Raw genomic sequence first — 25,646 nt, 5'->3', positions numbered from 1 at the left:
CTGCTCCCGTCCTGCCGTCTGTGTCCGGGTGGCGCCGCCGGGTCCCTCCTTACCCGCCCGCAGCGGGACACGCACTTTCCCTGCCGGGGCAGAAGCAGCCGCCAGCGGCGAGGCCCGGGCGGCTTGTGAGGGGAGCGGAACACGGGGCTCCTCTCCTCGGCCCCACGAGGCGCCTGGGGCTGTGCCCTGGGGGACGCGCCTGAGGGCCCCGGCTGCCTGCAGCGGGGCGGCCCCTCCCGCTCCCCGAGGCAGGAAGATGCCGGTGAAGAAGAAGAGAAAATCCGCGGCGGCGGCGGTAGCGGATGAGACCGGCCTCAAGAAATGTAAACTGGGCAGGTACCGTATCCCCGCCCCCGGGGTCCCTGCTGCCGCGTCGCTAGGATGCAGCGTGGGGGCGGCGTTGCTGGGCAGCGGGGTGTCAGCGTTGCAGGTGCCACTGGGCACGTGTTGGTGTCCCAGGGCGGGTGACACCGAGACCTGCTGTCACAGCTCAGCGTGGATCTGAAACGGGCAGTGGCTTGGCGACACGTGTCCTTACGTCGCGACATCAGTTGTCCGCGATATCCCATGGTGTCATGGCGTGTTGGCATGTTGAAACATGCTGTCCTGTTGCTCTAATATGGGGTGTTGTATCGCAGCAGGGCCGCACAGCCATTCAGTGCAGTACATAGTACAGTGACAGCTTGACATAACATAATGGGGTCACAGACACACCTATCTTGCATGTTGTGGCATGGTCTCCATGTTTGGCTTGTTCAGCAAGCTTCAGGGGACTAGCTTTCAACCCTGCCTCTCTTTCCTGTTCCATTTTGCATAACTGTGCCATTTATTGGGTTGCTCCCAATATCTGTCTCCTTGTTCAAACCCACTGCATCACACTTGCTGTTCTGTAGATCTGGGAGGCTGGGTTTCATAGTACCCATAATCTCCAGGTTAAGGTACAGTATGTGTAGCAGAAAGGGAGTAGGACGGCAGGATTCACCACTAAACAAGGAAGCCTAGAATACCCAAAACAAGTGAGAAGCATCTCATTAAAATGAATGAATATACCAGAGGTCTGCTGAGTATCTAAAATTCCTTTTCAAAGGCCACTTGTGCTTCAGTACCAGATAAACAGATTAGAGCAACAATTAAACATTATAATACACCCATCTGAACAAAATATAATAGGAACTAACCAGTATAGTTTCTGTAAGTGGAAACTGTGCCTCTCTAATCTGTTAGAATTATTTGAGTATCTCAGTAAAATAGTGAGTGGAAGAGAACCAACTGACTGAAGTTATCAGGACTTTCAAGAAGCCTTTAAAAAGTTTCTCACGAGACTCTTAAGGAAATTTAGTAGCTGTGAGGTGAAAAGCAAAGGATTTTCATGGATTAGTAATTTGTTAGAAGTCAAAAAACAAAGAATATGAGTGGAGCAATCATTTTTCACCCTGGCAAAAGGTTAGCAGTGGAATGCTCTAATGTTCTATATCAGGGCCAGTGTTTTAAAAAAGATATTAAACTGGAAAAAATTAACCAAAACTCACTGTACGGCTTTGTTTCTTCCTAACTATTTACATTTTTAATTTCAAATTGATAGATGCTTTTCTGCAGCACAGCGTTAAATGCAGCTTGTCATTCAAGGCCTGATTTTACGAAGTGCTGAATGTCCTGAACTCCCAGTGAATTTTGCAGTGTTTTATTAGGTGATAAATGTGCCCAGCACCTCACAGCATTGGAACCTTCTTTTCTTGTTTGACACTTCTCATTTTAAAGTTGCCATGAAGGAATTACATAATTCCAAATCCTCTTTTACCATCAGTTTTTACCTCATTTTTACATAAGCTAATAATGTAAAAGGATGTCTTCTAAGTTTGAAAGAAGACTTTTTCTAAAGGTGTTATAGTTTGTTAAAGATGATGTGACCACTTCTAATTGAAAGAAATAGGTTATAAAGTGTAATCTATATAGAATGATGGACTGTACAGTTTTTACCTCATACATATTTGCATGTCACAGTGAAGTCATTGGGGTTTAGTGCACATATGCAAGGGCAGAACCTGATCTTTACTGTCTACATATTGTGTGTGTAAAATTAATGGATTTACCATGGATTGTTTGTTGTTGTTTTCTCTAGCATCCAGACACACTGTGCATGCCCATTTATAAGATATGTGATGATATAAACAGATGTTTACATTAGTAAAAGAGAACAACATTTTTCAAATTTATAGATGTAAATAAAAATAGTGTGACTCTCAAAGGTGCTGAATTCTGTGGTTCCCCTTACATGGGATTTGTGGGTGCACAGCACTTCTGAAAAATCAGGCCACTTACCTTAGGATGTTTAGTTATGGATTTAGAAGCCTAACTAGGCACCCAGGTTTAAATATTTGGCTGATAACATAAGAGCTATTCCTATTGCATTGATATTTTGACAGAGCACATCCTTTTGTGCTCTTGCAAACCAGTAGTATTTTTAAATATCAGACAAGGAATATTTGTGATAAATTTGGCAGTGTGAGAGAACTATCTACAACTCTCATTAATGAATAGAATTTATGTGAAGTACTGTATCAAACTGCTGCCCCTAAAACAAATTCCATATATGCTGATTGTTCATGAAGACATTTTTTGGTTTAGTTCTGACTAGTAAGGAAGTATTTGGAACTTAATAGAAAATATTCATTTCTAAAAAATGAGGAAAGTGGATGTAACATTTTAGGCATCTTTGTATGTGTATTTTTATAAGCTATTGCAGATCGCAAGCCTCTGGTAAAGTGATAAGTGGAGAGGAGCATTTTTCAAGCAAGAAGTGCCTGGCGTGGTTTTATGAATATGCAGGTATGGAAGTAACTACAGACATGTTTAAAATCATATGGGTTTGTTTGAAATTAACAAGCTAATAATAAATTAAAGAAAATTAACACTTGTTTTTTCACATTAATGTTTTTCTAAATAAATAGGCCATAAGACACATGAATTGGTGTTTCTTGTACAATTGTGTTTCCAGCTAAAAAGTACCCCTCTAACTTCTTTAGAATCCCCATCTCTTCCCCATCTCCTCCTCCTTCTCTTCTACTTGATCAGTACTCCTAAGGCTTATTACTTACCGTGGCCTTATTTAAAATAATACAGCTGTGTTGCATTGTACACAGTAGTTATCAGGAAGCCATACAAGTGTACTTCCTATTGATTCAGGGAAAACAAAACACAGTAAAACAGGGTGCGAAAAGATTCTCCAGACAGTGAAATAACCTCTGATTATCTTTTGCATGACTAAATTTTGGTATTTAAAACATAATGGGGAGAGTCATTCAATAACACTGTGCATTAATTCATAATACTGTACCCTAAATTTTTGCTTTAATTTATGACAACAAACCCCACAAACAGAAAATATGTTTTAAACGTTAAAGTTCCCTTTTTTCATACATTAAGCCTGCTGTGCAGCTGATCACTCAGTTTAACAAAAACTCAGTGTGTTTTGTGTAATTTGTTAATTACACAATAAGCAGTTTTTGTTGCTTATTTACTAATAAATAGTTAGAAATTGGGCCTTAGGAAATTGCTAATGTTTACAGAGCCCTTCCTCTCCAGGTGAACAACAAGGAGTCTGGTGGCATCTTAAAGACTAACAGATTTATTTGGGCATAAGCTTTCATGGGTAAAAAACCACTCCAGATCCACGAAAGCTTATTTCCAAATAAATCTGTTAGTCTTTAAGGTACCACCGGACTCCTTGTTGTTTTTGTGGATACAGACTAACACAACTACCCCCCTGATACTTGACTTCTTCTCTAGATTACTGATTAATTTTAATCCTAAATAATTTAAGTCATTCCTGTTCGCTAGCAAATGTGAAGTGAAATGGTTTTGTCCACTAGGAATTGGATTGAGTATCCATATCACAACTGACACCAATTGACACTTTTTTTTGATAGTCTCAGCTGAGAAGTGAACTACCTTCTCACCTCTAGTGGTGGCCGCTCCAAACTACATTTGAGGCGGATTAGCCTGGGCTCTGCCACATCTTTCCAGTGGAAAAGTAGAGGTTTTCAATCTCAAGGACTTTTGGTCATTAAATTCATAGTGCTTTTATGAAATCTAAATTGATGTACAATCTGCAGTTTTATTTTATGGGATCTTGAACTATGTGAATTTATCTTCTATTTTTTTTAAAAAAATTATTTATCATTGCATATTAACCAGTGGACTAAATGTTTTAAGGATACAATTAAATGATTTCTCTTCTAATCTAAACATGTAATCTTTTTTTAAAATACGTTAGGTAGAGAGGAAAAAACTGTAATCACAATGAAGTTGCAACCCATTGAATGGATTTCATACATAGTGCCCTTTACAAAGTGCAAGTGTCTGATCCTGCAAACACACTCAAGTACTTCCATTGAAGTCAATGGGGCTGTTAATTAATAATTAAAATATTTGTAACAGTTTGAGGATTGAATGCTCAACTAGTAAATATATTCCATGCTCAAGAAGACCAGGTACTTGGACAGCAGTGTGCTACCTTGTACTAGATCTATAAACCAGGGGTTGTGCTCTGCAAACCAGATTCGCTTTCCTGTCTGCCAATAGCACGCATTACCTGAAAACAAAGTAACTTTCCATATTCTGAATTGACTATGACTCTCATTCCATTAATCAGCAGAATTACCAAATTTTTTTTAATGAGTTCTGATTTGGGATCATAGCCAGAATACTGCTAAATTAAGATGGCTATAATGCATGGAAAAGTATAAATCTCTCTCATCTCCTCCAACACTATCCGTGTACCCCAAAAAGTAGTAATTTGCAAAATTACCATAGTTGTCCCAAAAACATAACATGCACCCTTTTGTAGTTTGGTAACGTGCTGTTTTAGTAGATACCTAAGTAATTATCCAGGGCCTAGCAAAATGGTATGTAAAGTAAATAGACCTTCCAACAACACGTGTCCATCCAGCTTTGTTAATAGCCTGGTTGGAGTAATTGTTTCAACAAACTCATCAGAAATATCTGAAGTACCAGGGAGAGGTTCATAGCAACATTGTAATGGATAAACCCCAGAATATGTCTGTATGTGTGGTTTTTTGTTTTTTTTTAAATATTATGCCAAGTTTGCTGCTTGTCAGAGGCTTTATTATACAACGGGGCAGCATATAGCATAAATCCAAGCATAACAACCCCAGCAAACTCATCCTTAGATGCTATGTAATACATTTAGTGTTATCACACTATTATTATTTATTATAAAATTACATCCAAAATGCTAAATTATCAGCTAAACTGAGGCTATGGACAATTTATTAATTTGTAAATAATTAATTTCATATAACTTGATTCGTCCTCTGAAAATTTAGGCTTAAACCATAATGTCAGCAGTACTTATAAAATAATAATAAAAACAATAGCTACTTGGCCTCAGTGAATGCTTTCCTTGACAAAATAGCTATTGTAGGGCTTTGTTGACTAGGTCAAAGCATGTTGAAGATAACTAAGTTATCAAATAGCCTTTGAGGATACTTTGTAAGTGATAACTGGTACTCTTTACTTTTCATCTTCCCCTGCATTACAGATAGGGTCATTTTCCACCACAAAGGCTATTGATACAAGTAATGCTGTAATTCTGGGTCAGTTCTTAAATGTAATCTTTTATTTAATATCTCTTGTTTTTATGTATGTAACCAAAATTAGCAATGATTGTAATTTGAATGTTTATATTACTTAGACTGATTTCTTTTTGGTTTTGAAGGTCCTGATGAAGTTGTAGGGCCAGAGGGAATGGAAAAGTTCTGTGAAGACATTGGTGTTGAACCTGAAAACGTAGGTTTTACTGCTGAACATTAATGGAAATTTAAGTAAATAAATTGATAAACTTTTTTACTTAAGACTAAATTTAAACTTCAATAAGTGAAAGGGGAAAGTGTTGTGGCTTCTTAATTATGGGGGCTTTTTCCTGTATTCTCAAGGTTATAATTGGGGAGGTTTGTTTTTTGTTTTTTTGTTTTTGTTTTTTTAAGTGTCAACTAAGTTTATTTTAAAAAGAATAGATATACTTTATTTTCAAATGTAGGATTAGGGAAAGATTGTCACACAGAATTCAATTAACTTACCTACATTTCACATTTTGGAATCCTTTAAGTCTGTAGCTCAATCTCTTAATTATTTGAATGTTTTAGATGTTTTTGATAAAAATCTAGATATCCATTTGTAAATTATAGTTGTAATTATTGTCTTCTTTGTATACTGACATTTTCTTTTCTTTATTTCCTTAGATTATTATGTTAGTTTTAGCCTGGAAATTAGAGGCTGAAAGCATGGGATTTTTTACCAAGGAAGAATGGTTAAAGGGGATGACCTCGTTACAGTAAGAGTTTTTTTAAACATGATAGCATGTTCAAATTTGTGTTTAAGGAAGCAGCTAGTAATTACCCATCTCTCAATTTCTGGATAGTATGCAGGCCTGATGATAAAATATAGCACCTTTTGCTCGTAGGTCTCCAATTTAAACCTGGCCCCAGTCAGTCACTGGGAGTACTAGTCATGTGCCATCAAATCATCAATGTAATGATTTCTCTGAAATGATTTGGTGGTCTTGTTTCAGACCCTAATAGACGAATGTTCACTTAGCAAAAATCATATCTTGAAATGTCATCCTAGTCAGCAGACACATGAATGAGTGGATATGGAGATATATAGTGTTGAGGTATATTGGTGAGTAATATGGGGAAATTTGCATTATTACATCCTATACCAACTCAATGGATAGAGATTTCAATATCCAGTCTCTATTGCTGTCGGTCATCTTTATAATTATAGGTAAGGGGCTGGAAATGACACCTGTGTTTACATTACCTAATTCTTTCCATTGTAAAAGATTCTTGGGACCATTCTTTGAGGAATTCTCATATCTCCATTGTTCACAGGTCTTTGATATTGTCAGTGGGAAAGCCCTGAAGCTAGAGACATCTTTCCTTTCTCTCATGAAATTCCATCCAGTTTTTTGCCAAGATACTAGTGAAATCAGGATTTCCTTTCTCTCTGTTGCTCAGGAAACTTTTGACAACATGCCAAGATAATAAGTAAATGTGAACATTCTAAGGCTGGGCTGCTACGGCAACAACAGCACACACTGTAATGGAGATGCTAGGAAGGTGCCAGAGCAGCTGTAGTTTGAGGAAAAGAAAGCTAGGCTCACCCCCCTCATCTGGCAAGTGACCCCAGTAGCCTATGCTCCCTGAAAGGGTGTCACATGGGGCAGGATTCTCCACTTCTCAGTGAGTGCTGGGGAAGAGAGAGTCAGACTGGGGTCCACGCTGTGTTTAAATTTTTTTTAAAGAACCTTTAAGAAATTGCATACAAAAAACTGTCAAAAGAATGTTGTTTAGGTTGCAAAGTCAAGCACTCGAAAGTTAGGAAATGCCAGACTTAGTTGCCTCTTCAACCTTAATTTAATCCCTTCTGTATATATATTTTGATAGTCTTTAATTACATGATTACATACTATTTTTTTCACAGGACCTCTCTGCCTCAGTCAGTGCACAGGAAGGAGATACAAGAGGGCAAAATTAAGGTTACTTGTGCAACTATACACCTAACATTTCCTAACTTTGGAATGATTTACTATGCAACCTAAATAATAATTTTAATGTACTAAGTTTTTTTTGTATGCAATTACTTATATTTTGTCCAAAAGTGGGCTTTGTAGATGTGCAAGAGATCTTATAGTCTACCTCGAAATTGACATGGAAGAAGAGGAATTAAAATCCAAGATTTAAATTCCTCAAGTTTAATTCCGTATGTAACTTTCACTCTTTTTTTTAACTGTGTCTCTTTTCTTTGTTTTTAACCATAATTATTTTAGTCTTTCCCTTTTTTAATACTTCAATTGTTGTTTTAACGGAAACTTATTGACAATTCCTTTCCTTTGAATCGTTGGTTCTCCTTTTTTCCTTTATAAATAAAACAATAAGAAGTCACCAGGACCAGGTGGTAGACAGGACTAACTGTGATATGTAACTTATCCCTTAAATCAGTCTCTGTACCAGATGATTGGAAGCTAGCTAATGTAAAGCTGATTTTTAAAAAAAGCTCCAGAGGCAATTCTGTCAATTACAGGCTAGTAAGACTAATTTCAATACCAAGCAAATTGGTTAAAACTATAGTAAAGAACTGAACAGACCCAGATAACAAAATACATTGAGGAAGAGTTAACATGGTTTTTATAAAGGGCAATCATGCCTTACCAATCTGTTAGAATTCTTTGAGGGTGTCAAGAAGCATGTGGAAAATGGTGATCCAGTTGATGTATTGTACTTGGACTTTCAGAAGGTCTTTGACAGGGTCCTACACTGAAGGCTTTTAAGCAAACTAAGCAGTCATGGAATAAGAGGGAAGGCCCTGTCATGGATCAGTAATTGGTTAAAAGATAGGATACAAAGGGTAGGAATAAATGGACAGTTTTCACAGTGGAAAATGGTAAACAGTGGCATCCTGCAAGGATCAGTACTGGGACCTGAACTGTTCAACAGATTCATAAATGATCTGGAAAAGCAGGTAAACTGTGAGATGGCAAAGTTTGCAGATGATACAAAATTACACAAGATAATTAAATCCAAAGAGTTACAAAGGTATTTCACAAAACTGGGACACTGGGCAACAAAATGGCAGAGGAAATTAAGTGCAAAGTAATGCACATTGGAAAACATAATCCCAACTGTACTTACAACATGATGGGGTCTAATTTAGCTGTTACCACTCAAGAAAGAGATCTTAAAGTCATTGTGGATAGTTCTTTAAAAACATCTGCTCAGTGTGCAGCAGCAGTCAAAAAAAGCTAAGAGCATGTTAGGAGCCATTAGGAAAGAGAGAGGCAATAAGACAGAAAATATCATCATGCCACTATATAAGTGATACACCCACACCTTGAATATTGTGTGCAGATGTGGTCATTCCACCTCAAAAAACATAAAAAGTGGAAAAGGTACAGAGAGAGGCAACAAAAATGAGTGGGGTATGGAACAGCTTCCATATGAGTAGAGATGGAAAAAGACAGGAACTCTTCAGCCTAGAGAAGACATGACTAAGGGGTGATATGATAGACCTCTATAACATCATGAATGGTGTAGAGAAAATGAATTTAAAAGTGTTATTTACCCCTCTACATACCACAAGAATCAGGGGTCACCAAATGAAATTAATAGGCAGCAGGTTTAAAACAAATATAAGAAAATACTTCTTCACACAGCGCACAGTCAGCTTGGGGAATTTATTGCCGGGGATGTTGTGAAGCCCAAAAGTATAACTGTTTTAAAAAAAAAAATTAGTTAAGTTAATGAAGGATAGCTACATCAATAGCCATTAGTCAAGATGGTTCAGCAAGACAACCCCACGGTCTGTGTGTCCCTTAATCTCCAACTGCCAGATGCTAGGATTAGATCAATTGAAATTGCTCTGTTCTGTTCATTCCCTCTGAAGCATCTGGCACTAGCCACTGTCTGAAGACAGGGTACTGGGCTAGATGGACAATAGGTCTGACCCATTATGGCCATTCTTATGTTCTTATAAGCATCATTTAACTTTCCTTCCTGCTTAATTCCTCCGCATCATCACCTCTCCTTCCCTTCTTCTTTAGCCCAACAGAAAGTAATAAATTTAATGTAAAGGAAACCTTCCACCAGTTATTTCATTCAGTTGATCATCTGACATTGTGGGACCTCTAGTGCGACAAAGATGGGCTTCTCTGCTACTCTCACTGCAGCTGTACTGTGTCCGTGGTCTAAGGCACTTTATAAGCTGTCCACTAATAATTTGGAAGAAGTTGAAGGGACTGCTTCTTTACGTGACTGGAGAAACAGGCAGCATGGATTCAATCCTCAGCGCACTTCTGTTCAGTTGAATCAACCATGGTACAATTGGAGGTGGGAGCTGCAGAGAGGCCTTCTCTCTCCCTTGCAGATGGAAAAAAATGGTTCAAATAAAGCATATGTATGTCAGTACCATTTAAACCTTGGAGTTTTATGATATGGGTGGTGTTATTTCGTTTTGTGGGAGTACTAGACACACTAGCATAAAGCTTTGTTTTTTGTTCTTTTTTAAAAAATCTGGTAGATAACTTACCAATGAGAACGTGGTGACAGACTGCTTTTGTCCAAAAATCCAGGTTCTCATCTTTGTGTAAGGTGTCTACTTTCCTCTGACCCATCAGGTATCACTAAAGGCAGGATACTCAGCCCAATGGACAATGATTATTATGGCATTTTCTATGTGGAGTCTGCCTTACGTAGCCCCCAAAATAGAAGTCAAAGTACCACTAATTCTTGGTGGTATATTGGCTTACATATTGCATTCCTATATGTATTGCAGACATATTTGTTATATTTCAGTTAATGGCAGGCAAAGGTTCCAACAATGAAAGAAACAGGCTTGTTATGTATGCATCTTGGGTTTTGTAAATTTAACTATACTGTATTCAATTTCCAGAGTGAAAGTTGACAAATACATGGTTTAGGCTTTCTTGGGAGGATAAATAAAAACTGAACTAATTTAGATCTTGTTGTTGTTTATGTAGGGGCTCACCATATTTTACAAAACAAATAAGGCAAGGTTGAAGTTAACATGTGTTAAGTGTAAAACTAATAATTTTTGTAATGTGTATGTACAATCTATTTTATTATTTACTGAGCACTGATCTCTGCACTCTACAGATTTGGCTCAGGGTCTGTGCCATTTTGTGTAGTTGCTAGTGCCCTTCACCAGCAGCAAAAAGTCTGCCAGGTACAAGTTGTGACAGAGCAAAATGTCAGCAGTATTCTTCCCCCGGGAGGCATAGAGTGGAGCCAGCACAACCCAAAGTAGGAGATGCTCGTTGGGAAGAAGGTGCATCATCTCAGCAACATGCACTGCAGGACTCCTAATGGCCTCTCTTTCATGTATAACCCCTGCAATAGAACCCCAATGGAGTGCAGAGTTAATATAGCCAACTACTCTTCTTTGAAATGAATCTCTGCAGAGGGATTCACAGATGAAAATTACCCATTCCGTGTTGGTGAATCTTCTAGCCCTGACACTTATTTTATATTTTTAAGAGCCATGTTAGAAAAATATTTCCAAAGCTATTTTTAACAGAGCTAATTTCATGAGCAATAATTTTGATACTTGTATATTCTGTTCTGTAATTTGTGAACCACCTTTTTCTGCCAGCCCTACCTAGTTTAATAGGCACCGAGCAGTTCATGCTGTGGTATTTGCTTTCAGTTAAGTCATTAAAAGAGGCTCTAGGACATTTTGCATAGTGCTTGAGCAATCCTGCAATTCATATGTATAACTTATGAAAATATGTATATGCAAGGTGTGCAGCATAGGGTCTTTACTTACAGCTAGATTTTGCTGCACTTACTGACACTGAATGGTACCTTACTCCAGAAGGCTTGAAATACTTGCAGAGCAAGCACTGGCTTGCTAAACCCAGGGTTGTGAGTTCAATCCTTGAGGGGGGCCACTTAGAGATCGGGGCAAAAATCTGTCTGGAGACAGATCCTGTTTTGAGCAGAGGGTTGGACTAGATGACCTCCTGAGGTCCCTTCAAACCCCAATATTCTATGATACTAAACAAGTAAGGTTCCGGAATCTGGTCCATAGTAATTTCAAAGATTGTACTTTGAATAGTACAAGAAATGAATTTAAACTGTGTACTTGGTAAACAAAAGTCTGTTTACATGGCCTGAGCATCCCTAACATCAGTGACTTGTGAATGCTTCTGAAAAACAGGTCTATATTACCCTCTGCAAGCATGTTTATAATAGGCGCAAACTTGACCCTGGCATATAGGGTTTTTATTATTATTATTTATTTAACATTATTTATTTGGTTTTGTTTAAGGTGTGACTGCACAGAAAAGTTACAGAGTAAGTTTGATTTTTTGCGGTCACAACTGAATGACATTTCATCCTTTAAGAATATCTACAGATATGCCTTTGATTTTGCAAGGGTAAGTCTGTCTGATCATTAGAACATTTGAGTACAAGTTCCTTTATCAATTTTTCCTAAGTACTCCTTTCATTGTAATTTTAGGATAAAGACCAGCGAAGTCTTGATATTGATACTGCAAAATCTATGTTAGCACTTCTGCTTGGAAGAACATGGCCACTGTTCTCAGTATTTTATCAGTACTTGGAGGTATGCACTCTATTATTGTTTTAAAAAATAAATTGTCTCAGCTGTCTTGAGGGTGACATTACAATGTGCTGCTGTAAGAAGAGGTTTTGAGGATTGTGCACCTCTGCGTGAGGGTATAGCTATATTGATCCTCCATTGCACCTTGACTGACACATTTATGAAACAGTAATAGCTTCTATATATCTCAAAGGAGAACTTATTTTTCCTATCCTCTGCACCCTCTCAAGCCCAAGAGAGCTGTAATATAAGTAGCTGAAATTTCTTTCTTCTCATATTGGAAGGTAAACTTGGAATTAAATATGCCTCTCTACTACTTAAGCCACTACATGACCCAAAGTGAGTATCTTTGGGGACTCTACTTTAGCTCATAGCCTGGAGGAAAGGAGAATACCTTGCTGAATTTGATTCAGGGCAAGATGTAAAATACACTCTTTTGTCCAAGCTTCCCAATAACAGACACTAGATTCTCCTGATATTTTTATCTTCTGGATACTATTCACAACTAGTTTCCTCAGAGAAACTCTCTGGCTTCTGCAAAGGGTTGCAGAATATATCCCCTCTAATCTTCTGTTTGTTTTTTCAGCTGGTGTTATATGCCCTGAGATACCATTTTGATGGGCATCCTGTGAATTGATGAAATAATGGATGTCAGTATCCAGTAAGGGAATTGTGTACATTGGGAAATAATTCAAGATGAGTCTAGAAATACTAAAAACTAAAGAAATATTTTATCAGATTCCCTGATTAAATATATTTTATTTTTCTTAGCAATCAAAGTATAGAGTTATGAACAAGGATCAGTGGTACAATGTGTTAGAATTCAGCAGAACTGTGCATGCAGATCTTAGCAACTACGATGAAGATGGTGCATGTAAGTGTTCATAACATTGTTTATTCAAGTGTAGTTTCAATATTCCCAGAATGGAGGAATAAATTTAAGTTCCATGAAAGAAAACTTTACTTTAAAGTACAAAATATAATTTAGAATAAATCTACAGAAAAACTGGCCCGATGGTTTACAAGCAACAGGCCAGATCATTAGCAGTTGTTAATTGATGTAGCTCCCTTGAAGCACAGATTGCTGTACCAATTTACAGGAGCTGAGGATCTGATCCATTGTGTTCAGCTGCTACATGACACCCGGGGTTTGGACACAACCTCTCTTTTGAGCCAGTGAATGCTGGGCTTCAGTTAAACTGAAGCAACATCATTCCCCGAGGATGGGAAACTATCTGTGGTTTTCTTCCAGCCAGAGCTAAAGTACAGTCAAGTATATTACATTTTTATTGAATAAGGCATCTCGTATTGCTCCTTATTCTAGACAATAGCATGCAATTTTGAAATCTTTAGCAAAAGAGAATTCTTTAGCCTGGTTTGTAGCATAGCTCTATTAAGATGCTAATTTAATATCATCTTACTAATTTAATAAAATCTACACAAACTGTCAAATGCTCTAGTTTAAAAAACAAACAAACAAAACTTCACCTTCTCCAGCCCCCAAATACAACTCTCATTCATTAGTTTCTGGTGTGGCATAATTTTAGTTCTCTTAAATTCTTCATAAACATTTGATCATAATAATTGACACTGAACACTATCTAGACTAAAGATTTATCTTTTATCGTTCAAGAGGAGATTAAAAAGTAGTTTTTAAAGGCTTTGCATCTTGTAACTTTGAACATTGCTATTTCCAGGGCCCGTTCTCCTTGATGAATTTGTTGAGTGGCAAAAAGTTCGTCAAGTGTCATAGCAAGAACTTTGAAGAAAATGCAGAATTTTTTGATGCCCACCTCTGTACAAACTAATGAGACAAAACCAAGGGTTGCATTTTCATGCTTATGAAAGACTTTACAGTGATTTTTTTTCCTTTTTTTTTTAAAGGAAGTTTTCTTGTTACATGTGATATGGGCATTGAACCACACCTCTTCTGAGACTGAAAGTTGGAGTTTGTTTTTGAGTCTTATGTTTATAGCATTTATTTCAGAACAATAAAGATCCAGATTTGTGACAAAGGCCTAAAAGTGAAGGATGTCCCTTGAGTGTGAGTGTGGTGTCTATTTTTGAAATTCAAAACTTCAGATTTTACTTTCTTAGAAATGCCCTTTGCTATGAGTTATGTGGTTTTTTTTTAAATGTGCTTAACTGGCACTGTAGTGTGCTGATGGTATGATTGTCTTGTGCGATACAAGTTAGAAGGAATGACTGTTGATCTTAAGCTCCAGGTGGTATTTTATTAGTTTGCATACTAGTATCAGACATGGGTTGTGCCACAACATTCATCTCCAGGTGGAGACAAAGGCCTTAAAAATTCATTTTTCTCCACTACTCAGTCAGGGCTGTATCATTTAAAAGCACGGCCATTTTAAAAAAGTCATATGTGCATGGCTCCATATGCTGTATAGCTAGAAAATAGTCACTTGTATATCAAACGGTACTAACGTTAATACTGTTTGGTACAACAAGGCAGCTGGACATTCTTAGCAGCAGGACATTCTTACCACAGTTCAGTCTCTGGATTGCTTTGAGTGAAAAGTGCAATTTATATTTTAAAAGGGAAATCTGAGAACACCTGATGACTTGGCTACAAGGCTAATTTAGGTTCTTATACATTGGACTAGATGCATTTACAAAGGTGAGCCTCTTAACCATTGCTCCTTGAAGGTTTTTTTAATATTTAAGGCCAGAAGGGACCATTAGATCATCTAATTTGTCCTCCTGTATATCGCAAGCCATTACATTTTCCACAGTTACTCCTGATTGATCCCTATAACTGCTTTCCATTGCCTCATTTTGGCATCTGATACCATCTCATAGCACTTAAATCCGGGGGACTGGTATCACTATACTTTCCTATCAGTGAAGATGGATGCCACATTGAAGTCTTGGCATACTCGTGAAGAAAAAGGGGAGAAGTTTAATGAGAAAATGTGGAAGTCTGGGATGAGTGAGGGAATGAAGCATTTGTGACTCCTGCCTTATTATATTATTACTTATACTGTAGTAGAACCACACAGCTCCAATCAGTGATCAAGGCCCCATTGTGCCAAATGCTGTAAATGCAAAAAATAAAAAACATAGTGTGCTCCTTGGGGCAGGGACTACGCTAGCTGTGACTTGAAGATCTTTGCCTCAGGGAAGTGATAACTCTTTTGCACACATTCTATCCAGGCTCAGGAAAGACAAGGCAAACTTATACCTGATGTAACTTTTTTCCTGGTTTCAGTAACTACTTTACAGTAGACAAAAGGGGGGAAAATAGTGTCTCCGTGTTCTTGTTGTTCTACAGTAGAGAAATGTAACTACTCTTCTAGATTACCTACTGTTCAAGGTGCAGGAGACATGACAGCCAATGCTGTGCCATGAGCAGTCTGATAGGGGGTCACTTATACTGTAGATTTATACTACTTTTATGGCTCTGTCCAAGTGACGAAGCATTGCAAAAGACATTGAAACACTTTGAGCTTGCCGTGCTTATACAATGGCTCGTCTCCATACACACGCATACTACAGCTGTTCTAAGCATTTTTCAGGCCTTTTAGAAAGAAGACCTTTGCTTAAGTCCAGCTGATGTGTACTGTCTACAACATTGTCTCCCAAGAATGAAAGCCACACGTTCTGTATTTGCTGGTACTTCTAACTTCATCCACAACACCGTGCCTTTTTGTTTGGAAATTACCCTATATCTCCTGCAGAGAAGCAGTGCCAAGTTCTTTGAGAGTTATTTCAGCAGTCCCAGAATGCATTGACAGAGCAAGGGTTACAAGGTATTTGGGATGAGTATGCACCAGAACAAGTTCTAAGGAAGATCAAAAACTGCTATGTAGGTGCCTTGAACTGTTGGAAGAAGCAAAACATGAAATGAATTCTTGAAGTTAAGCAAGGATATCATTACCGGGAGTGTGTTCAGACCCTGTGAAGCTCAGAAAGATTAACTCTTTTCCAAAAGTCTTGGAATACAAGTTAACACATTAAATGTTTGTAGCGTGAAAAAAATTATCCTTGTAAGTACTTGGGAACTGTTGTGAATTCTGTTTAAACAAGATGGTCCTAGGAGGTGGTAATAGTGTGAAACGGAGTGAATGCATCTGCCAATGCCCAGGTGTTTAAATATTTAATGTTGAGATACAAATGATATATCTGAGTGTCTTTATATCTCTGAAGTTTTTGTCAGTATTCCTGTAATATCCATATTTCAGGATTTATAACTTGATTGTGTGTGTTGAAAATCATATGAATTACTGTATAACTACTTAGCCTGGGAATGAATGTATTTAGACTTCTAAAAAATCAGTATAATTTTTCAAATTGAATAAACAAGCAGGTTTTAAAGTTATGTTTTTGTGCTCAGAATTGCAGTCGAGCTTGTTCTTTAAATGTGAACTACTGGCTTGCACAGTTTAAATGTGGACTTGTCACTTTAGCTGTTTTGTTGGAGGAGAGAGTACTTAAACCTCTCTACATCTTATTGCAGATAAGTGCCAAAAAGGCTACTAATGTATTTCCCTCAGTTGTGTGTCCATGTCCACAAGCCAAATCTGAGTCTATCTGAATGCTTAGCCTCAGAATTTAGTTTTGCTTTGCTCAGGAGCATTTCAGTCAATAGACTAAAACTCTACAACTTTTCCTTATATTAAAAAAGATAATTCACAAGTAAAATGCATTGTCACATTTATGACAATAAAAGCAAAGAAACGTAAGTGGAATAAAATATATTGTCTTCCAAAACCTGATGATGATGATGTCTCTTCTGTGGTATTCTGAATAGAATGCTCCCCCTCAGTTCTTATCTTTTCAGAGAGTTCCTTTTTATATGCCTTGTATGGGTAGTGTTCAATTTTCCTATTTCATAACAGTTCATATTTATTTTTCTTTAAAAAAAATGTTCATAGTGAGGAGGACAATAGTTCATCTATTTAAAGACTTGACCCATTATTTAAAAGTCGTAGTAATTAAAGGGTTAGCTAGCTATGTGTTCATATAATGCAAACACTTATTCACTTGTGCATAAAGTTCACTCACTTAAGCATAAGTTAAACATGCATATGTGTTTGCAAAATTGGGATCTATGTTAGCTCTTTGTATCATATTTAACGTTACCATTTAAGCATCTAATCCTTTCCTAATATAACTTTGTAATTTCACTTGTTTATATGGTGGAATTGTTTACATTAGGATTTGATTAATACAGATACAAACATGTTATAGGTCACATTGTCAGAGGGAGGTATGTCATAGACCATATTTGAACTGTTTTGTTATTTCTTGGATATCCTTGTTTCACCTTTCCAAAGTCTTTAAGCAGAATTACTGGTAGTGATGACAACATGCAACTTCCAACAGGGACCATAAATTTAACTAGTGTTTCTGATGTATTTTGTTTCAAGCTAGTGAATAGTTTTGTGCAAAATGTACAAACTTGTCTAAGTTTGGCCTTTGTTAAAAATGAAGAATAAAGATAACTTACGTACTAGGGCAGAAAATCTGTTCCTGCTTCTGTCATGGTGCCTCTTTATCAGTTATTCATTTGTGTATATTCCACTGTGTTTAAAAATAAATGTACATTGTGCTAAAACACAGCTTTACTGAATAACTTCTCTGTCTCTGCCTGCATTGCTGGAGAATAGAGCAGATAAGAGCAGCAAAGTGACATGACATGTCAACTTCTGTAGCAGGCACTTAATCTGAGTAAACAGTTACTAGACAACAATTGTTGTCTCTACAAGTGCTGCTAATAATCATCCCATATGTATCACATACTGGACCAGATACCTTTTGCAACAAGCAGCTCCAACTTCTACCCTGGAAAAGGAACACTTCATCTGATTACCGCTCTATTGTGCCATGTTTTTCAGTGCACTTTCCCATGTACCCTTTTAGTGTCTTCTCTGGGGAGGAATTGAAACAAGGATCCAGCCATCTGGCTGAGTTAGAAACATTTGATTATCTGCCTTTTCAAGATTCTGACCAATTTGTACATATAGTTTCAAGAATAATCTTTGAGACAAGGATCTTGCATGACTAACAGATTAATTCCTGCTGTATCTTGTGTTGGAACCTTCATTCTGTCTTACAATAGAAACCTGCATATTGCTTAAGGGTAATAGACATGGTTGGGGCTAGACATACACTAATATATTGACTTCTAGGAAAAATCCTGCACAGCTCAATAATTGTGAAAAATGTGTGTGTCAAGTACACTACTGCCTCCCATACCCTGGTACCTTATCCAAATTGAAATGGTGAAGTTATTTCCTCAGCCATTCATGTTAGTGTTTTTGTTGTTTGTTTGTTAATATATTTAACATTATCTTCTAAAAGTCTTGAAGGCAAATATTTATAATTATGCCTCTGTACATAAGCAAAGCTACTCTATGACCTGTTCACATCAATTGGAGTGCATCAAGAACACTTGGCTGCTTGACAGTGGACTGGACTGTCAATGACATACAGACTGCAGAGCAGAAGCAAGAACTCTCTTCTACCAAGGGTCTCCTTACGAGACCTTCTCAGCTATTAAACAAGATCCATACCACTACCCCATGTTCTTCAGCCTCTAAGCTGGGGAGGGAATTTGAAGATATCTCTTCATTCTCAAATCAGATCAGTGGAAGCTGCTCTGTAAAACTAGGTATGTCAAACACATTGTGATCTGGCAACATTATATCCAGCACTGTTTACCCCTTGCATTTCTGTAACCTTCAGTCACCAGGCTTTCTCTATAAACCTCACTGATTTCAGGCAGTGGCCTGACAGTACTCTACCAGCATGGCTATTTTTCTAACCTACATTTTAGAATGAGTGCTCCAGGTTAAGTACTACTTGTTCCTCTGTACATTTAAATAAAATCAGCAGTTTATGGAGTATGAGAGTAAAGGCTGCATGATGGCCAAAAGTATTGTAAAGAAAGCACTATTCATTAGAAAATCCCAAACAGGCCATTAGTGTGAAATCATATTTAGGCTAAAAGCTGCATACCAACCCTCATGGATGGAGTAAAACCTTTCATCCAAATAATAAAATCCTTCCTTCCTTAGTTTATGTACGTCTCAGTCCTATGTGTTGTTAGGTTCTTTCTGTCTTGTCTTCTGTGAAAATTACCCTGTCGGATGAGTACATTTTTTGGTGTCAACCTCCAAATATTGGATAGAAATGAAATCATCTTTTCTGTCACCATAGGGATGATACAAAAGATTATTTAGTGTCTACGGTACCATATGCCTATCACTGCCTCCTTTAAGGCTCATTTCCCATTAAATGGTAAACCTAATCTGCAAGTGTGAGAAATGGCTCACATTATACATTATTTACTTGCATCAGAGTGAATGTACAGTAACGCTACATTTAGGTGTTTGTTGATCTTCCCTAGCAATGTAGTCTCCTCAGCTGCTGCTGTTTCCAAAATGAAATGTTGGTCTCTCAGGGTAGGTTATCATTTACCTAGGCCGCTGCGCACATACGCTTTCCCTTGTTTAAATTTGAACATAAGAATGGCCATACTGGGTCAGACCAAAGGTCCATCCAGCCCAATATCCTGTCTACTGATAGTGACCAATGCCAGGTGTCCCTGAGGGAGTGAACCTTACAGGTAATGGTCAAGTGATCTCTCTTCTGCCAGCCATCTCCACCCGCGGACAGAGAGAGGCTCGGAACACATTTCCTTACCCATCCTGGCTAATGGCCACTAATGGACTTAATCTCCATGAATTTATCTAGTTCTCTTTTAAACCCTGTTATAGTCCTAGCCTTGCACAACCTCCTCAGGCAAGGAGTTCCACAGGTTGAACTGGTCTAATCAGAGTATGGCATGCCCCAAATATTAATATCCCCTTATTTGTTATATTAATTTATTAGAATTTTCTCTTGGATGGTAACGCTTACTCTCATAATTGCGTTTTTTGGGCTTCAGAGTAACAAGTAAGGTGATGATTTAGTCATGCATTTTTAGTATAAGTCATGGACAGGTCACTGGCAATAAAAAAAAAAGTAATGACCGGTGACCTATCCATGACTTATACTAAAAATGCTGTGATTAAATGGAGGGGGCTGCTGCTGGGGAATGGGGTGGCCATGGCTGGGGAGGAGAGGTGGGACCAGTGACACTAGCTGCCGGGGGCCGTGGACTGCAGCTGCTTCTGTGGCTGGGGTCAGCAGACCACAGCTGCTCCAGCCAGCCGGCCAGGGACCTCTACCTGGGGCTGCAACTGTGGCTGCTCTGGCCAGCCAGTCAGGAACCACTGCCCAGAGCTGCTGAAGCAGCAGCTGGTGTGGCTGTCTCACTGGCTACCTGAGCAGCTGTCCCCAGAGCCAGCTGATTGGGTGGCCCTGAGTTCATTTTCACTGACCCCGGCAGAGGTTGCAGAAAGTCATGGAATCCATGACTTCCGCAATCTACGTGACAGACACGGAGTCCTAGTAATAACTACCGGCATGTTAATGATTCTGTCCACAGTTGTAGACCCTACAGATTGCAATGGGCAGAAACTGACTTCAAGATGGGCTGAACACCTTTGGTCCCATTAACTTTTATGACTATCCCAGATACTAGATTGCTCAGCTACAAATAAACCATAATAGGAACTGCAGCATCGCTGGTATTGGTTAAATCTGGGGACAACTGGTGAACTTGCTCAGATGTCAGACGGCCACTCTGATTCTGTTTGAGCATTATGTGTGGCTGACAAACCTACTAAAAAGTCATTGGGGCATCCCAATTGCATGCAAATGAAATCAGTTTGGCTTCAGGGTTATATGACCTAATTCCATGAATGTCAAACAACCCCCAGAAATCTGTTAAGGGAAAAGAATGATAGTGTTGTGGTAGCTTTACACCTGCAGTACTGCAGCTTCTACACTAGAAGCTTTTGCCACTTTAACAATATCAGTTAGGGATATGATTTTTATTTTATTTTATTTTTTATTTTATTTTATTTATTGCATTCTTTCTATATCAGCAAAAACTCTACTGTTGATGCAGTTACAGTGGCATAAAAGTCCTTTTGGCAATATAACTTACTTTGTTTGGGGAACTGGAATAAACTAGGCCAGTAATTATTTATTTATTTTATTTTATTTTATTTTATTTTATTTTATTTTATTTTATTTATTGCCACTATAAACTCAGCCTACGCTAGGAGGAAGTTTGCCAGCATAGCTAAACCAGCAAACTGTTCTAGTGTTGACTAGGCCAAAAACAGGAAGTGGAAGATTTAGTCCACCTCAGCTGGTAGTTCTAAAATTAGGGTAAAACAGTAGTACTTCAGCAAAACCCTGTGTCAGTCTCTCCTAATACAACACTGATCTTTCAGTTAAAGATTACCAGAGGAGGAATAACATTTGCTTCTTACATTTAAAATGTAGTGTGTGTAGAGAGGGTGTCTGTTATTCTTTCAAAACATGCATGTAACTTTCATTTTCCCCAATTTTTGGCCAACTATAGGGATGATTGAATTTCAGATTTAAAAAACAAAGAAACAGGTAACATTTTTGAAATAAGTTGTTAAATATTTTGTCTTTTTTTGGACCAGATCTCTACATCTCTCTCTTGAATTATTGATGTTCAAAAAAAGGAGGGTAGGAAATTGAAAACATATATAATTTTAATCCAGTCAAATATTTAAAGAATATATTATTTCCAGCTGGTTTGAATTCTGTCTCATATAATATTGAGGCGTTTATTTCTTTTCATCTCCTACATATTGGTAATCCTTCTAATGGAGATTATTCCATAGGTTAAATTCAGCAACATTCAAATGTACAATAAGTGCAACAGCCAGTATGGTTTGTAGTTATTAAGGACTTGAAGGGAAAAAAAAAAGAGTACATAATTTTTAAAGTGGAATTCTGTTTGCAAGAAGCTTCATACTGTGAAAAGAACACAAACAGCTCCAAAACTCAAGAAATTTCAGCTGAAAGATTTGTTTCTGCAGCTAAATTTAGTAAAGGAAGTGTTATCCCTTTTGTGAAACACATAAGAACTTTAAACAATACCACTGAAAGAAATTCTCTAATCGATACATTTCTTCATTTAGCTAAATTTACCATATATTTTAATTGAAAACAGCATTAAACAATGACACACTATCAGAAATAGTAGAAATAATACTATGATGATGTAGGGAAAACTGGCAAAAATCAAGGTCAAATAACTTAGTCCTAGGGTTTTAGAAGTTTAACTTTCATTGTGCAGTACTAATAGCACAGCAGCCTAAAGTCCTCTATCCATGGTGGAAGGACGAAAAATAAATTCAGTCTCCACGCCCATTCAGTCTTTGGATGAAAATATTAATTGAATGAAAATATTAATGAGAGGGATTCTTGTAATGGGGATACCTGTGCTCTAGGAACTGAATGGAGATAATGAACTCACCTTTTAATCACTTAAGAAAATTACTGTTCCATTTTTCTGAACAAAGCTTGTTCACCTCTCTCTTGAAGAAAACCTACAATTCTAAGTTTGAAAGAGAACTACACCAACAAAAATCATAATTAAAACCCAGAACTGGGAGGCCAGCAAATCCTGAGTTCTAATCCAACTTTGCCAGAAATTACCTCTTTGGCTTTCAGCAAATCACTTTCTTCTTCTGCCTCTGCTCTCCCACCTGTAAAATGAGGATAACATAGTACCGACCTACCCCAGTGGTATATTATGAGAATATACTAATTATTATTATTGCTGAGGTTGCAATTCATGCTATCCAACGTATCTGGCCAAAATGTACTGGCACAGAGATCTGAATAGATGATTCTAAGGAAAATGACCGAAATGGATTTATTCCAACCCATACCATTATTTTGAACTTCTATAGTACTTTGCACATAATCAAGCATCCTGGCAGGCTGGGCCGGTTTGTTTACCTGCTGTGTCCCAAGTTCATCTGATCACAGCTCCGACTGGCCGCAGTTCACCGTCCCAGGCCAATGGGGGCTGCGGGAAGCGGTGGCCAGCACATCTCTCGGCCCGTGCCGCTTCCCGCAGCCCCCCGTAGGCCTGGAGTGGAGAACCGCAGCCAGTGGGAGCTGTGATCGGCCAAACCTGCAGATGCAGCAGGTAAACAAACCAGCCCGGCCCACCAGGGTGCTTACCCTGGTCAGCTGTGTGCCAAAGGTTGCCGATCCCTGTCCTATACTGAGTTTAGCTGCAAGGAAATTAGGTCAGGAGATATGCATTATGTGAATTTTTCTTCTTTCTCCTATAGAAGTAGCACACTAGATGCAGAAGCTGCCCTAGCCATCTATGTAACCTAGAAGGGAGAGGGAGATTCCTTCCCCTGGATCTTCCCAGGGCCCAAATGGACCTTGTGCATTTGCCCCTTAATGCAAAATGGTACTTTTTCAGTATTTGAACGGTTCTGTAATAAGATCTTGTTTAGGGCTTTGATATTATTTTGTGATGTTCATTCTCTAACTCCTGACTTAAAATGCCTTTTTTGCTCTCTGATATAAGGACTACACATTGAGCTGTGGAAAATGTTGCCATGGAACCAGTAATGTCAAACATAACAATACTCTTTGGAAGTTAATAATTATTACTGACATGGAATGAACTACCAAGATATTTACATGCCAAAGCCCTTTACCAACGTTTTTGCTTCATGAAAGAATTGTGTTTATTAGTCCAGGGTTGAGGGGATTGTTGTTTTTTTTAAATATAGATGTAACCTTTCTGCCAGGTGGAGCCAGCAACAACAAGGGCCAGGTTCAGTATCTAGAGGTTCCTTTTCAACAATACAACACAAAACTGGCTCAAGCCCCCACCCAGTGACCTGGGGCAATTACACATGACCCCCGGGCGCCTCAAAGAGGCAATACTTCCCCTTTCACAAGCACAGAGTCTGAGTGAAGCAAAAACTTTTACTAAAAGGAGGGAAGTAACTCAGCATTAATTTGGGAAAACACCACAACTAGGGTTCATAAACATAAACCATGAACAAAAGACCCACCCCCAACTTTAAGTTGGGCAGTGTCCTTTTCCACACAGGGTCTTAAATCCAGCAACCCAAAAGCCCTTTTAACATGCCCGTCCCTTCTCTGCACCCACTTACAGTTGCTGTCCTTGGCCAGTGCAGCCCGAGAGTTCAGAGATTCATTCGCAGAGTTCACCTCCCACCCTGTGGAAGGGGGAGGGTAAGGAGGCACTTTACATGCTCTGATGCTTGGGAACTTGCTTGTCGGCCCACTGGCCAATTGGCACGGCTCTCTGCAGAGCTCTGCTCTGGTCTTCTCCACCAGCACCCCCGGGACTGGCAACTCAGCAAGATGTCTTCAGGGCCCATCACTTAACACAAGTCGCAGTGATTTCTGCTGTTAATGGGGAGCCTCACTGCTAGTGCACACTGGGCAGTCTCTTGCAATAGACACTATCTCAAAGTAGGTCTAAGTAAGTATCAGTGATTTCAGCTCTGCAGCATGTAACAAGATTCTCAGTTGAGTCTAAATTAGCTCTTTTATTATATTGTGGGAAGAGAAGGGGTGAAATGGTATATAGGACCTTTAAACAGTGCCCACACCACCAAGCATATATACCTGTCCCCACCCTCTCTCAACTCATTGGGCTTTGGAACCCATGTTCCCTGCCTAACGAGTGCTATTCAGTTGGGGGTGAGTCCCTCCATCAGGGGATGCCAAGTACAGTTCTGCTACCCTCAGTTCACATAACAAGGATAACAACTCTTTATTACTTCTGCCCCAATAACAAGGAGACTGGGGATCCAACACCAGCTACAAGTGATCATTTGGGCAAGCAATCCTATCATGCTGAGCACCCAGGCAGAGTGGGTATGTCCATGCAAATGAGATCAGCTCATGAAGTCCTTTACCACAGCTCACCACTACATGTCAGAGGAGAACTCATTTGGACTCTGCTTACATCTATATAGGATATTGTAAAGATATAGTTCATGTTAGAGCACACATTAATCATACTGCAGAACAACAGTGAATGTCCTCTAAAATCAAACATGTTTTAAACTGAAATGCATTATCTTATATATATTTAAAATCGAGGGCATGCTTTCTCACTAAAGAATCTTGAGGAGGCAGATAATCAAATGTTTCTCACTAAAGGGCACAGGAGAAAAGGCACAAACTTTGTCCAGGTGTTAATGTAGAACAAGGAAACCCTGGAGTGAAGAACACAGTGTGTTTTGAAACATAGTGGCTACAATGCTGTAGCTAAGTGGAAAATCTCTCCTGGAATGAGAAATCACTGTGAATAAATAGATAAAAAATCACTGGAGCAGGGGGACTGGACCCTGGATCTCCTGTGAGGGTGCCCTAACCACCAAGCACTAGTGAACTGATTCTTAGAGTCATAGAGTTTGAAGCTGGCAGGGACTACTAGACCATATAGTCTGACCCCCTTTGTATCACAGGCCATCATAATCATCCAGCACTCACACAGTAAACCCAATAACCAAAATCAGATAGCTCACAGGAGAGTAGGCAATTATGAGCCACAGGCAGAGATTATGAGAAACTAAGGTGCA

The 25,646-nt window shown here is 38.6% G+C and overlaps 1 protein-coding gene across 2 annotated transcripts; it reads left to right on the top strand.

Annotated features, from left to right (window-relative positions):
* Nucleotides 1-17,661, top strand: DCUN1D5 (defective in cullin neddylation 1 domain containing 5). 2 transcript variants are annotated; one of them, XM_030560493.1, is made up of 8 exons: nucleotides 2-336; nucleotides 2,735-2,826; nucleotides 5,738-5,808; nucleotides 6,261-6,352; nucleotides 11,866-11,974; nucleotides 12,058-12,162; nucleotides 12,931-13,033; nucleotides 13,857-17,661. In XM_030560493.1, exons 1-8 carry the CDS (start codon nucleotides 257-259, stop codon nucleotides 13,910-13,912), a joined length of 708 nt encoding a protein of 235 aa, XP_030416353.1. In that variant the 5' UTR covers nucleotides 2-256; the 3' UTR covers nucleotides 13,913-17,661. The 2 variants fall into 2 exon arrangements, with proteins under 2 accessions (XP_030416357.1, XP_030416353.1); XM_030560497.1 differs by lacking the exon at nucleotides 12,931-13,033 and having other exon boundaries at nucleotides 1-336.
* Nucleotides 17,662-25,646: the final 7,985 nt, after the last annotated feature.

This window comes from Gopherus evgoodei, chromosome 1, assembly GCF_007399415.2.
Source record: "Gopherus evgoodei ecotype Sinaloan lineage chromosome 1, rGopEvg1_v1.p, whole genome shotgun sequence".
NCBI classification, from domain to species: Eukaryota; Metazoa; Chordata; order Testudines; family Testudinidae; genus Gopherus; species Gopherus evgoodei.
The sequence above is the reverse complement of the archived record's forward strand: the minus strand, read 5'-3'. Positions and strand labels throughout refer to the sequence as shown.

Coding starts and splice junctions, on each gene's coding strand:
- DCUN1D5 (XM_030560493.1), top strand. CDS start 257: ATGCCGGTGAAGAAGAAGAGAAAATCCGCGGCGGCGGCGGTAGCGGAT. Junction 2,827..5,737: donor GTGGTTTTATGAATATGCAG/GTATGGAAGTAA, acceptor TTGGTTTTGAAG/GTCCTGATGAAGTTGTAGGG. Junction 11,975..12,057: donor ATGCCTTTGATTTTGCAAGG/GTAAGTCTGTCT, acceptor TTGTAATTTTAG/GATAAAGACCAGCGAAGTCT.